This window comes from Argiope bruennichi, chromosome 1 (genome assembly GCF_947563725.1).
Source record: "Argiope bruennichi chromosome 1, qqArgBrue1.1, whole genome shotgun sequence".
Taxonomy (NCBI): domain Eukaryota; kingdom Metazoa; phylum Arthropoda; class Arachnida; order Araneae; family Araneidae; genus Argiope; species Argiope bruennichi.
Genome location: NC_079151.1, coordinates 116,738,112 through 116,753,039, shown reverse-complemented (window position 1 = coordinate 116,753,039; position 14,928 = coordinate 116,738,112). Strand labels below are relative to the sequence as shown.

The following is a 14,928-nucleotide window of genomic DNA, read 5'->3' as shown; positions in this document are numbered from 1 at the left end:
AAATGAAATTTTTTTAAAGAAAAAAAAATGTTTGAAATATTTATTATTTTGTAGTGTAATAATCTTTAATTTAGGTTTTTTTTTTAAAAAGTTTTATAAATTGCAATGTATGCACATAAAATTATTTTTAATTTATGTATATAAAACCAATTCTTTATTTGTTGAATAATTTTTGTTGAAAAATAAATTTGACATATAATCCAAAATAAAGATTATTTTGGATAAATAAAAAATGATCTTATTTTGAAATTTGTTCAGTTGTTATTTAAAAGTTTAATCATAATAATCTTAGAAACAAGAACTTAGATTTTTTCCCCATATTTATTACTTGTTAAAAATTTATGAGTTGTGAGCAAATATATTTGTGAACTTCAGTTATATACTTTTATATAATGTTTTGATAAAATATTTCATTTCTCGTGCATCTTTTGCCTTTAAAATTCTTTGAAATACTTACTCTCTACACCTTAATAAAGTTTTGAATATGCTATAAATTATGTAGATCCTATCTTATTTATAATCCATTAGTGATGCATTTCTAATTGGCAAAATTATTTATATGATATAAAGAATTATATTTTATGCAATTTGAGTAAGTAAAAGTGCTGCTGAAAAAATTACAGCTTGAATTTTTTTTATCATATCTTATTTAGTGGTTTTATTTGTATTTGGTTAAATATTTTTGATATATTTTAAACATAAAAAAAAGATTTTATTCTAAAACTGACTGAATTATGAAGCTTTGAATATGTTATTTTAAACCAATCAATGGTGTCCTTAAACGAGAGCAGCCCATTGATTTGTTAATATTTTTTTGAGGCAGCCACTGAAATATTCTGACCCATCTAAAATAGAGACACTCAAAAAAACTTCATAGCATTCAATCAGTTTTAGAGAAGAGAAGAGCTTATTTTTTGTTTAAATATATCAAGTGCATTTTACTAAACTTGACTAATAGGACTGGAAAACTATGTAAAAATTTAGATTTTATAGTTTTCTCAGCAGTGCTCATTGATTCAAACAATATAAAATATAATTTTTATGCCATCTAAAGCATTTTTCCACCTGGAAATATAAAGTTATCTCCAATGGTTTTGAAATTAACTATTTTGCCTCCGATTAGACTAAACACTGAGCATCATGAATTATGTCAAAAAAATAATATTTTATGTTTACTTTTTTTATTTTAAATTTTAGAAATTTTTGTGATAGTCTTTATAATGTTCAAAAATTCATGTTCTTCATAGAAAAAGTCTTCATATATATAAGAATAATTTCAGACCAAGTTATTCTAAAACATCCTATATAAAGTAATATTTATATGGAACTTTCTGCAAATATTATTTTGTACAAAAGTAGGCAAATAACTTCTGGTAGATATTTAAATTAAACACAATTTTATATTAAAAATAATGGTTAAAATGCATTTAGTTTTTGAGTATTTAATTTTAATATTCTTTTTGTAGGTCTTTATGCCTGGTATACATTGAATTTTCTCTTAGGTAAGTAGACTTTTTAAACATTTTCTTTAATTAGATTTATTGAAAAAGAATATATATATTTTTTAATTTTAAGTTGACATGCTTCATAATATATATATATTTTAGGGAGATTAAATGAAGCTAGTCATTCAGTTGTATCATTGGATTTAGGAGGTGGATCAACACAAATAACATTTACACCTGTAGAGCTAGATAGTTTTATACGTACTCCAAAAGATTACATAGTTCTTAAGAAAATTCAAAATAAAACAATGCCAGTTTATACTCACAGGTAAGTTTTCAAAATAATTGTATTGATTTCTATTATTTATTTATGTGCTTGACTTCTCAATTAGTTATTTGTAAGAAATTTTTGGATTTAAAATTTCATATTTGGATTGGAATGAATGAAAGAAGTGTGGTTTTTAAGAAATTTTTCAAAGGATTTTTTTTATTGGTTGAGAATATGATATTGTGTTTTGAAGTGTGTAATAGTGTTTTGAAGTTAAAAATGTTTGACATCAGAGATTTAATTTTTTATTCAAGAAATATAATTTTTTTAAAGGATTATAAATTAAAGGAATGTAAATTTTATATAATTAAAAATGTAAATTTTTAATATATGAAAGAAATTTAAAATTAATTTTTTATTAACTGTCTTTGATAATGATTAGAAACTTCAATTTTTTTGGTCTAAATTGATATGTTTTTTAATTAAATATTTATTTATAATATGAAAGTGTGATGCTAAATGCTGTTTAATTTTATTTCAAGTGCTTTTAGTTGAACAGTATTAATATAATATTAATGTTAAAATGATATTAAGTACTACTATTATATAAATCCAATCATTTCATCATGATCTGATAGTAGTTTGCATTATTTTGTTGTGATATATGTGTACAATTTTATCTTTTTTTTTTTAAAGTTTTGAACTTTAATCCTTATTGCACTTTCATTTTCATCCTTTCTTTATCATTTTGTATTCTAATGGATTTTATTTTTATAGTTATCTAGGTTTAGGCTTGATGGCTGCTAGAGTATCAATTTTGCATTTATCTTCTGAAAATTCAGGTATGAATTACTAAAGATTTTTTCTTCATTTTCGTATAAAAAATAGCCTTCTATATCTATTCCATATAAAATTGTTTCAAAACTATTTTAGTTTTTTTCATGTTTTTGAATTATGTGTAGTGCTGCATTTTTTAAAAAAATAATCCATGCCAAAGATGCAGGGAATATTATATACATAATATAACTTATGTATTTAATGATATCTTAATCTAATTTAAATCTTAATTAATTTCCCATTTTATATTTTATATTAACCCATATTACATTATTCTAAAATTTTCTCTTATTTCTTAATCCAAATTCCATTTTTTTATTTAATTATTTGAAGCACGCACTCTAAAAAAATTGATGACTATTCAAGTTCTCATGCTATAAGCAAAAGGATAAAAATTCTTAACACCACAGCATTCCTTTCAAAGATTTTCTGTCTTGTATCAATACGTGTCAGAAATCTCTATAAGATTCTCTCAGTCAAAACTTCTCAGTTTTTTTTCTTTTGTCCTATTCTGTATACATTTTCCACTGGTAAGATCCATGCATAAATAATGCATTCCGGCAAAAAAAAAAAAAAAAAAAAAAAAAAAGGATAAGTTAAATCCAAAATTGTCTTTATGTCAGGCTGACATCTGAAAAAAGATTTTACATTTATGATATTAAAAACTATACTTTTTGATATAACTTATACTTGTAAAGCTTCATCTATAATTTGAATATTTATAAATGATTTAATTTATGCTTTTGTTAAATGTTATGACTTTTAAAAATCCATAAAACTCATAATTTTTAAAAGAATCAATTATTATTCCGAGTATTGATTATCATACAGTTTATTATATATATTAATTGATAAAAAATGGATAGGAGTATACTAATATATTTATAGTGGCAAGTTATGTTTAAAAGAAGCTTATTTGTGGAATTAATTATATAAGAAAGAGGTGGAACATTTTGTTAGCATGAAGTTATTATGCAGTCCATGCTACAAGTGATTTCTCTTCTTTGTATTCTCCTGGTTGCAGTTATGAAGTTTTCAAGATCAGAAGATGCTACATTATTGAAGATTCTTCAAGTGTTAAATAATGTTCATCAAGTTATGCAGGCTCTTAGTGATTATAATTTTACTTTATAAATTAAAATATTACATTAGGTAAAAATTATTTAAATGGAATCAAACACATTTTATTGAAAATATTTAGGGTTTGAAATTTTTTGTTTTGATACAATTATTCGTCATGGTATGGAATCCTGAATTGTAAAAGATGGCATTTAATTTGATAATATTTCAATTAACGCTTAAAAAACAAAATAGACCAAATTTAAAATATCTTACAGTCAGAATTTTGATGCAAAAAAAAAAAAAAAAAAAAAAAAACTTTTCAAGGAATTAAAGGATCTAAGTGTTTCCATTTTAACCATCTTTTAGTGTGATTTTTTTGTTATTGTTAGCATACATCATTAATGGGGTGACCCAATAAAATAGAAAGTAAAATATAACAAATTCTATAACAAAAGTAGATATGATATGATTTTAAAGTAAAACTATGTTAGAAAAGACGACTCGTCAACAGAGATAAAGTCTCCTGTTACAGAATTTTTATAATTTGCCAAGAAGAGTCTAAAATATTTTAAGTTACTAGCATTATTTATTAAAGCAGATTAGAATAGAGAAAAATCCTTGGTCTCTGGAACTGTATGTTATATTTATGTTCAAATTGCTGTTTGTATATTTGTCAAATTTGTTACATAATTATTTGAATGGCTATTTAAATAGACTACAGATATTTGATACATAAATATTAATATTGTTTATTTAATTCTGTTTTAATTAAAATTGTGTACTTTTTAAGAATTTTACAAAGTCTAAATGAGTTGCATTATTATTGCTAAGGGAAACTTGCTGCAACAAAATAATACAAAATATTTAGAGATAAGAATATCAGTTGCAAAATAGATAAATTATTAAAATTTTGGTTAATTTTGGAAACAAGTTTATCAAAATATGAATTCTCTATATAAATTTATCTTTTAACTTGTCTGAATCACAGGAAAAAATATTTTATCCTATTTTAGGACAATCGTTTTATCCTGTTATGGGATAAGATTTTTTCAACCTTTTGTATAATTTATGTATGAAAATCTATTAAACAAACATTCTTTTTTTAAATGTAGGCTAATTAAGAAAATAATGTAAGTATACACACTCTATATATGACGCATGAAAACAATTAATTGTTTTTAATTTAATAACTAATAAATGCATTAAAAACAAAAAAGGCTATTAATCATGAATGACGTTAAAAATTTTCATTTATTTTATAACTTGTAAGGATTGAGAGATGCTTTAAACCTTTCTCAAGCCGTTTTCTTCATTCTCAAGCCAAGTAAAGATTCTCTAAAATATGATTAAAAAAGCTAAAATTTTCTTAATGGAATACAATTTACCATGTATTTAGTTTATAAAAAAATTAGCTAAACAAAAATTATTCTTTATTAAACAGAATTATACCAAACAATCAACTGTATAAATGAAGCAAATTTGGAAATCATGGTATATAAAGACAGATTTTAGTGAACAAGTCTTTTCCTAATTACAAATAAATAAAAAAAAAAACCCCTCTTTCTCACTCTCTTTCTATATATAGGCAGACAGATATTGTTCAATATTAATATCCTTGGAAGCTCGAAGAATGTCCACATGGTATCCCAGTTCTCGTTATGTATTGCTCCACATTTTGGCTTTCATATTATACACAGTATCTGTGATCCTAACTTTGAATCTATCAATATATTAATTGGCATTGCAAACACTCTATCCTTTTACATAATACCAAAATTGACACTGAACAATCATTTGTGATTTCAATTCATGGAACCACTTTAAATCCTCCCCCCTTTTTTGATGTCAATTTGATAATAATCAAATGTAAAAACCACTATTTTAGCATTTTTTATGCCATCTAAAATATTTAAGGACATGATTATTCAATAATAAAAAAAAAAATTATAGTGTTATATTCAGTGGCTGTATCAAGAGTTTTTTTTTTTTTTTTTTTTTAATAATCAGGAAAATACTTTATGATCAACCTGTGTACTTCAATGTACAGAGTTTTCATTACAATCCACCTAATTGGTTAAAAGAGGCTGTTGTAGTTGATATAATTTTTTTTTATTAATATCATTTTGAACTTTTTTTAACTAATTAAAGCTTTAATATTTAAATAAATCAAACTGGAGGTAAAAAAAAAAAAAAAGATCAAAATGAATGCTTTTCACCATTCATCTTCTACCATTTGCTTTGAAAAAATATCTATAGAAGAAATGAATAGTGGAAAAGTTGGGAATGAAAAATTCAGTAATGAGATCTTTCTTCTAACTTTTTGTATAGCTGTATCTCATTGTAAAAAGATATGTTCGGAAACAATTGAACTGTTTACAAAGAATAATTGTATTACTTATGTACTTTTAAAAACCATTGTTTTTATTTAATTTTTATATAAATTATATTGGAAACATTTGTTTAATATATGATGATTTGTGACACAATTTTATTCCTTAATAAACTTTATTTAGTGAACAGTTCATATGTAATTTTTATAAAATTTAAATTTGCTATTTTATTCATTGTATGGTTGTTTTTAAAATTTAGGGAATTGTTTCCTAAACATTTTATTTCATTACATTTCAGTTTCTTTGAAAAATGATGAAACAAAATTTAGAAGTTCCTGTATACATCCACATACTAAGCATACTTGGAGACATGATATGAAGGATTACATTGTGAAGTAAGTAAAATTTTAAATGTACTAAAATTGATGCATATATTAGGTGAAGAAATTTTGTTGATAGTCATGATTTGTTTAAAATGAGGAGGAAGATTTTGAAGATTATAGAATCATTATGTTAAAAAGCATAATATATGTGTTATTTCATTTAGTTATTCTGTTTGTTTCTTTTATATTATATATATTATTCTTTTGTACACATTATTGATATTTTTGGAAGTTTATTTTTGATGGAAGAACATTTATATACCAGAAAAAAACTATTTATAAATATTCTATAAATTTAAATACATGTAAACATTAGTTAGTGGATTGAAGTAAAAAAGTAAAAGTATAAGAAGAAAAAAAGAAGTCTAATAGAAACCTTGCTGTACTTGCTACTTACAAATCTTCTGTTATTATTTAAAATAAAGAAATTCCAAATCATAAACTAGAGAAACATTTATAAAAATGAATTTTGGTAGATATCAAAGATTTTTTGTTCATATTCATTTATCATATTTTTTTATTCATCATATTTACATAGAAATTATTTTTATAAATGCAATAAAAAGGCAATTTTTGGAAATATCTACCATTAATATTTGTAGGATAAGTAACAAATATTTCATACATTCAGAATAATTTTTTTGTGAAAAATTTTGGAAAAAAAAAGTCTATGGAATCAAAATATATCGGTTAATTGGCAAACACCTTTTTTTTATACTCTAAAAAGAAGTATTAAAGCAAGAATATTCTAGTTTAGAGATTTATCAAATGATTTCTATAAATATTTGCAGATAGTTTAAGAATTATATTATCTAATTCCTGAATTAAAAAAAGTGACTATTTATATTTATTTTTTAAATATTGGAGATCCACTAATAAATAACTAGGAAATTTCAATTTTTTTCCACATTGTAAAGAAATATAAAATATTTCTAAATGAATAGATTACTTATTCTTTAGTTAATGAACTGCAAAACATATTGAGAAATTATTATTACCGAATTTTAAGAAAAAAATATGCATTAAATTTTAATTTCTGAAATTTTTCGTCAGAAATTTCTATCAAAGATTTGAGAAAATAGCGTCTAAACAGCCTTGAAACACATATAAATGCAAATATAAAAATCAATGTAACTTCTCAAAAAATTGATTTAGAAATTTAAACGATTTTATAAAGAAACCTGTTTAACATTAAAAATTATAAATAAATTTAAAAATTCAGGATTTTGGGAGGGGGAAAACCTGGCTTTTTATAGTACTCACCTCCCTAAATTAAATAACAAAACAACAATATTTATAGCAGTACACATAAAGATACTCTAAAGGCTACAAAGTATTATTAAAGACATAAAAGAGAATTGTTTCTTCTGTTTACACAGCAGCAATAGAGTCAATGTCAGAAGTCATGATATAAATATCAAAACAAGATCTGAGTTTTATTTCGACACATACATAACACAACTAATAGCAGTTTATAAAGACTAAAGGAGAATGTTATTTTATTAGAGGCATGGGGAGATAAAGATTTCTGAATTTTAATAGAAGAGAAAGAAATTGTAATGACTGATAAACAGAAAAGATTAATGGGGTAATAATGGATTTAATTAATGAATTAATTAAACTAACCCTACAATGCATCATGTAGCCATTTGGCTACAAGTTTTTATTTCCATTTATAAGCTTATTATGACTGTTTCAAAGGGCAACAATGAGTTTGGAAATCCCTTTTTAACTGCATTTTGATAAACTTTTGCAGGAAATATCATATATTTCAAGAGTGGAATTAGATTTAAACTGGAAACTTAAAAAAAATACCAAGATGGCGTTGTATGAATATTTCTACCATTAAAATTGCTATCAAAATATTTTATTCTCAACATAAAAATGTACAGGTGAAAAGGGATTATTTTTTTTACTGCAGAATTGTTGTAATATGATTTGTATTACAGGGATATTGTTTAAGTCATAATGTAGCCAATTGGTACATTTTAATTTTTTTGTTAAAATTTCATTAAAAAAAACTAAACTAACTAAACTAAAATTTTTTTAAGTAATTTTCCTGGATTATATAATAAATTCAAGACACATGCATTTTTTTTTTGTAAAAAAATAAAAAGCCATGCATTCTGGAGAACTTACATCAAATAAAGCATAGTATAAAAATCTTACTTGAAAGGATTAATAAACTTTAGTTTTGCTAAGTACTTACATCGCACAATATAATTTTTGTTTGGAAGGATTACTAAAATTCATTTTCATTGCTGAATATTTTCTTTTAATGTTATGTTTTTCAAAGCATTGATTTCAGAAATCATGCTTAGATAATTGAATTATTTTATCAATCTCTTAGTTTTTTAAAGAAAATCTCTTAAATTTTTTTTAAAAAAATTATTTATGTGTCAAGTTTTGCAAATCATTTACTTGTATTTAAATAGGAAACATTAAAAATTGGTTAAATAAACTTCTTCTTGAACACAAATCAGTGGCCAGTCCTCTTGAATTGATCTTCATTGCAATTGTAACAAAGATTTTTTTCCTGACCAAATATTTTTTACTTATTGATAATATATAATATAATAAAATTATGATGTCATTAATTTTATTACTTTTTGTAAATGCATTTGGAACTCTAAAATGAAACTTAGAGCCACAGTGACAGAATCATAGAAATTTTTACACAATTCATTATGAAACAAGTAAGAAACAATTTGTTTAGAAACATAAATTGCTTATTCTTATATATAAGATGGAGTGGAATATTTGGAATTTTTATGTAACTATATTATGGAATATTTGATTATTCTTTATTGCTCTGTAATAAAAAATAATTGAGAATAAAATTTTGCTTTTTTGAAAAAGATTTACAATTTTCTAGTTGAAATAGGATAACTAATTAATATAAAACATTTAAACATAAAAAAGCACAAATCACATGATAATTAGAATGAAATTCATATATATGTTTAAATAAATTTATGTAACAATTATTTGTTAAATTCAGGTGAATTTAAGATAAAATATTCCCCCTTTTTGAATTTTGATTACAAAATATTAAATGAAATTTCGTCCAGATTTGTTTAAAATTTAAATCTGAGTTTAAAAAATGTGATTACTATTATTAGGAATTCAAATGGATTTTAATGTTTTTAAATTTTTAAAATTGAAAATTATCTTTCAATTTTTTTGTATCAACTTTTATATATTTTTTTTTATTCAGCTGTTTATCTTGCCCATTCATATAATAAAATTTGATTTAATTTATTTTGTTTATTATGAACACTCTTTATTAATTTATAGATGCTCCATTTAATTAGATGATTTTATTTTAAAGACTGCCAAATAGTGTTTTTTTTTTGTTCAAAAATCCATTTGTTATCATATTATTAGCTCTATGAATATTTGAAATGTTCTTAAAAAGGAAAAGAAAATGAAAACTTTCATGTAAAATGAAGGGGGGGGGGATCCATCAAAATTTTGTTATGAAAATCTCAACAAAATTTCATTAATTTTTAAGAAATAGATTTTTTTTATTAACTAAGAGGATACCATTATCGATTTTTTAGTATTCAAACAGTTTATCATATTATTAGCTCTATGAGTATTTGAATTGCCTTTGAGTTTAGTTGTTGAGTTTGTGATATATAAATACAAGATTCGAAAGTTTTTTTTTTATTAATAGAATATTATTTTTTTTTGGAATTGAAACCACAAAATTTATATTGTTAAATATTATTATTTATTTATATTATAAATAAAAAATATTAAAGTAAAAATATTAATGCATATTGCTTTATTTAAAAAAATATCTTAAGACCAACAAAATGCAATAGGAATTTTCTTTCTAATAGTTTTTATGAAACATAGTTAAATACAATGATTGTTAACATTAGGCTTCTGATTAATTGCTATTATGTATTGCATTGTTGTATAATTTGAAAATGACAATTAGCCTAATTATAGTTTAATGTCTTTGTATTTTAAGAGTCTGTTTTCTTATTATAGGGGTAGAAAAGATGAAAAATATGGATTTCAAGAATGTTATAATAAAGCAGTTGAGTTTCTTGGAGACATGGTTGACAAACCTGAAGAATTACGAAGACGAGATGTTTATGCTTTATCTTACTACTATGATCGATCACGAGATTTAGGCCTTATAGGTACATTTTTATTTAATTAAGATTTATTAGTTTAAAAATTATATATTTTTAAAAAGTGCTTTATAATACAATTTAGTGAGCATTTCTTCTTTAAAATGTTCATATAGAGAGATTCTGTTTTATGTGACATGTATTTGTAATAATGTTGAACTCTATTGATTTGATACCGTGGAAGCAATTGAAAGACCTCAGTTTGGATTGATGAATGTAATTCAAGTTTTTGTAATGTTTTATATTTCAGTCATTTTTATGATTTTGACTGAATTAAACTTTTGTTGTCAGTATGAAAAATATTTAAAGACAATAAAAAAATTGCAAACTTAAGCCATTCTTAATTAAATAATTGTTGAAATCTCACCTTGTTAACTCAGTCATATTTAAAATTTTATTATTTCTGATTTTTGTTTTTTGATGAAGGAATTAAACGAATTTATGTATTCAACAGGTAAAACAGAATTACAGAAAATGAATTTAATTGTTCTCATATATTCAGAATAATGATTTTGTCTTTAAAAGTTTTTGTGTAGCAATTATTACTCTCAAATGAACAGTAAAATAACATTTCTTTGTGAGAGTTGTAATGAAGTAATTTCTGGTTTTGTCTCATGATGTTTACATGCAAGTGGAAAACAAAACAAAAAAACTTTTATTTATTTTTTAGAAGAAAGAAGCCACATTACAAATATAGTTTATTTGATTTCTTGTTTATTCAAAAGAACATTGATGATTTTGGGTGGGGAACAGACTAATAAGGAACTATTGCATCAGGAAATGTTTTGAAACTTATCGATTACTTTTTAAAGTATAATGTTGCAGGAGTCTTTTCATATATATAATAAAAATAATATGCACCTTTGGTGAGGTGTTAATTTGAGATTTGTTTAAAGGATGCAGAAAATATTTTCTGACGGCAATATTTTAGAAAATATTTTCTTGGAGTATCCCGGCATATCAGATCCTAGAGATTTTGAATATATTTTTATATATATAATTTAGAATACATAGCTCTAAACTGTAATCCATTCTGTAAACTACCATTAAATTAAAAAAAAATGATTTAACAACTTTATAAATGGATTAATCTTGTGTACCCTTGTATTCATAGTAGCTGCTTTTTGTACTTAATATTTTTATTTCAAATAGAAAAAAAAAAAAAAATCGTTCGATATAAAAGTTTTTTTGTGATAAACTAAAAGTTTTCTGATTAAGTTGAAAATAATACTTTAAAAATATTCATTCAATTTATCAAAAAATGACTGAAATAAAAATAGAAGTAAATAACAATGTGTGCTCTAGAACATTTTAGATTTGAAACTTTTTCAATGTAATGTTTCATCTATGAACTATAAATTACATGCTAGTGATGCAAATTACGATAAATTAAAAATAAATATGATATAAAGTTTACAAAATCAAAGTTTTATGGAACTTTGTAATATAGCAGTTGTTTTTTTTTTGTAATATAGCAGTTGTCTTCTATATATTTATGAAAAAATTTGAATTTATTTCTTTAACCATTAAAAATATAATTTTCATGTTTGAAAAATAATTTGGATTTCTAAGAATGTTGAATTTATTGTTTGTGATTTCATTTTGTGTGTTTTATTTTGGCTTAAAAATCTGTTTCATAATAATTCAAAACAATTTATTAAATTTCAGTGATTATAAGATGTCTAATTAGCTCCTTCACTTACAATGAAGCGACTGACATGTGCATTGAATTACTGAATTTGTAGTGCTTAAATTATTTAAATCTGCAATTTAGTGACATATTAAGTAATAAGAAATGCAAAAATCATTTGAATATGCTTCAATATTTCCAGTTTTTTTTAAATATTATTAGTGGAGTTGAAATAAAAATCAGTATCCCAAATAGGATTTTTCATTTAATCAGGAGGTTGAATCAATTTCTAAGTCAAGGGGATAAACTGAATCATCAATCCAATGAAATATGATTTCCTTTTTTGTAATCTGAATATTATTCCATTTAAAGGCAGAGGTGGGTGGAAGCTAGTGGGTACAATAATTTTTCTTACTTTCATAGACACAATATATATTGATTTGTATTAATTACTTAACATAAACTATTACTGTTTACTAGTTGTATTTAATATAAAGTAATTAACAAATATTTCCCCCCCCCTACTGTTCAGACTCAGAAAGTGGACATACAAGCGTCGGGGATATTATGAAAGCCTGTAAAGATGCATGTTCTCTGAAAAAACCCAAAGAACCTCTTTTATGCCTGGATTGCAGTTACATCTCAGCCTTATTACACCATGGCCTTGGATTACCTGAACGAAAAGAAATTCTGGTAATTTAATATTTCCTTATTATTTCACCCTTTTGTCTTTTTAAAAATCATTATGTAATTACAAAAGTTTTATGCAATTTGGATCCATTACACATAAGTACTATATTTTCAATATTTTTCACCGAGACAGAAAATTAAATCTCAAATACCGCATTTAAACCTTTTTTTGACAATACCATAATTATTCAATCTTAAAATGACTGTTATTATTTATTTAATTACTTTAATGTAATTCAAGTTATACAGCTGTTATATGTAAGACCTTTCAAAAATAGTAATGTTTTTGGGTTAAGAACTTTAGAATTCATTTATTCGATTAATGAATTCACTAACTATAATTGCACATTTTTCATGAATTTTTGCTATTTGTATCCTAAGAACTTAAGAGTTAAACTTCATTTAAATTATTATTAGCCACCGACATTCCAGGTTTTTTTTTTTTTTTTTTTTTTTTTTAAATTCTGAAGAATAAAATATTCTCTTTATTATCATTTCGACTCCACTAATTGAACAAACTCTACTACTGACTTACCAATAGTATGTTTAGTCATTGTTGACATTTGTAGTGTTTGATATGCTGGTAACATACTACATTTTAAAAAATAAATAACATATATTCACTTATGTAAATAACAAAATCTAGATTATCTATAGCAAACAATTGTGTTGGTATATGAAACCAGATTAACTTTCAGAGAACAAAATTCTGATTACCTGCAACAAATTGAATTTTTGAAGCAATATTAAAAGTTTAATGTATGTTTAGTCATACATCATACTGTTATACTTTATTATATGTTTAGTCATTGATATGTTGCCATTTGTAGTTCTTTGATATGCTGGTCACATATTGAATTCTTTTTTCGAAGGAATAATAGAACAATTTTCTTATCTATATAAACCATTTGTATAAATAATATTATCTGGATTATCTGTTGTAAGCAACTGTGTTAATAATAATCTTGAAATAATTTTCATATGTAAAATCCAGACTACCTGCAACAAACCAAATTTTAATAGTAATATGAAAACTGTAAAATTAATTGATTATAACTATGTTTTGCCTTTGATATGCTTGCAGCATACTGAATTTTTTAAAAAAGAATAACAGGGCAAAATTTTCAGTTATGTAAATCATCTGTATAAATTGCAAAATTCTGATTATTTTTTGTAAGCAACTGTACTGACATTCAAACTCAAATTAACTTTTAATTAATTACTTGTTAATTAGTTAAATCAAATTAACTTAACTAATTACCTGCAACAAACTAGATTTTAGTGTCGATATGAAATTATCCATTTAATGGAATATAATTTTTACTGAATATGCATTTCTTACTTTGTCTTAATCTTACGAGAAGCACTTTTCATTTTTATCTTAGAAATTTATCTCGTATTTTAGAAGGTTACATATATTATAAAATATCTTTTACATTTTGTAAACCTTTCAGATTTTTAAATAGGAATGAAAATATTCTAATGTTTCCTTTATCTTACAGTTAGCCAAACGAATTGATGGAATTGAAACAAGCTGGGGCCTTGGAGCTGCTTTCAACCTACTAAGATAACATAGACTTTTCTTTAATTGAACCTATTTGTTAGTTGATCTGAGCAGGACTCTCATACCTGTGACAGTTTTCGAAGCTATTTTTATCTCACATGTATGCTACACTTCTATGCGGCATAGTTCTCATTTTTCATTCTTTGAAATTTGGAGAATTCTTAGCTTCTCTGTGATATGCTTATTTATTGGACAGTGCATTTCAGTATTCCAAACGGATTCGAAAGACAAACTTAATGAAAGAATCTATTTGTGTATTACATTATTGACCGTTGTTTTTAGCATCGTTGAAATGTATATTTGAATAAATTATTTTTTATGTAAGTTGGCTGTGTTTATAGAAATTGTAGTATTTAGTTACCACTTTTCACCATTTATAAATTGTAAGTTGTATGATACTCTTTTGCATTTTTGTAAATTTCATTTTTGGATTTAGTTTGATGTTGTTTAAGCAACAATTAAACCCTTATTTTATGGTTTTTATAGAATTGAAGAAAATTATCATTAAATCGTGGATATTATTAAATTGAAATAATAAATTATATGTATCATGATAAATTTATGTGTTGCT

General features: G+C 23.6%; 1 protein-coding gene across 6 annotated transcripts in view; it reads left to right on the top strand.

Moving 5' to 3' along the window:
* The window catches only part of LOC129966518 (ectonucleoside triphosphate diphosphohydrolase 5-like), a 76,230-nt gene extending 61,549 nt beyond the window's left edge, over positions 1–14,681 (top strand). For all 6 annotated transcript variants that reach the window (XM_056080965.1, XM_056080973.1, XM_056080980.1 and 3 more), the window contains exons 6-12: positions 1,467–1,502; positions 1,608–1,773; positions 2,491–2,555; positions 6,241–6,337; positions 10,328–10,482; positions 12,636–12,796; positions 14,296–14,681. In XM_056080965.1, the coding sequence (XP_055936940.1) occupies positions 1,467–1,502; positions 1,608–1,773; positions 2,491–2,555; positions 6,241–6,337; positions 10,328–10,482; positions 12,636–12,796; positions 14,296–14,364 (749 nt within the window). In that variant the 3' untranslated portion in view covers positions 14,365–14,681. The remainder of the gene's footprint in view (positions 1–1,466; positions 1,503–1,607; positions 1,774–2,490; positions 2,556–6,240; positions 6,338–10,327; positions 10,483–12,635; positions 12,797–14,295) is intronic.
* The last annotated feature ends 247 nt before the right edge of the window (positions 14,682–14,928 follow it).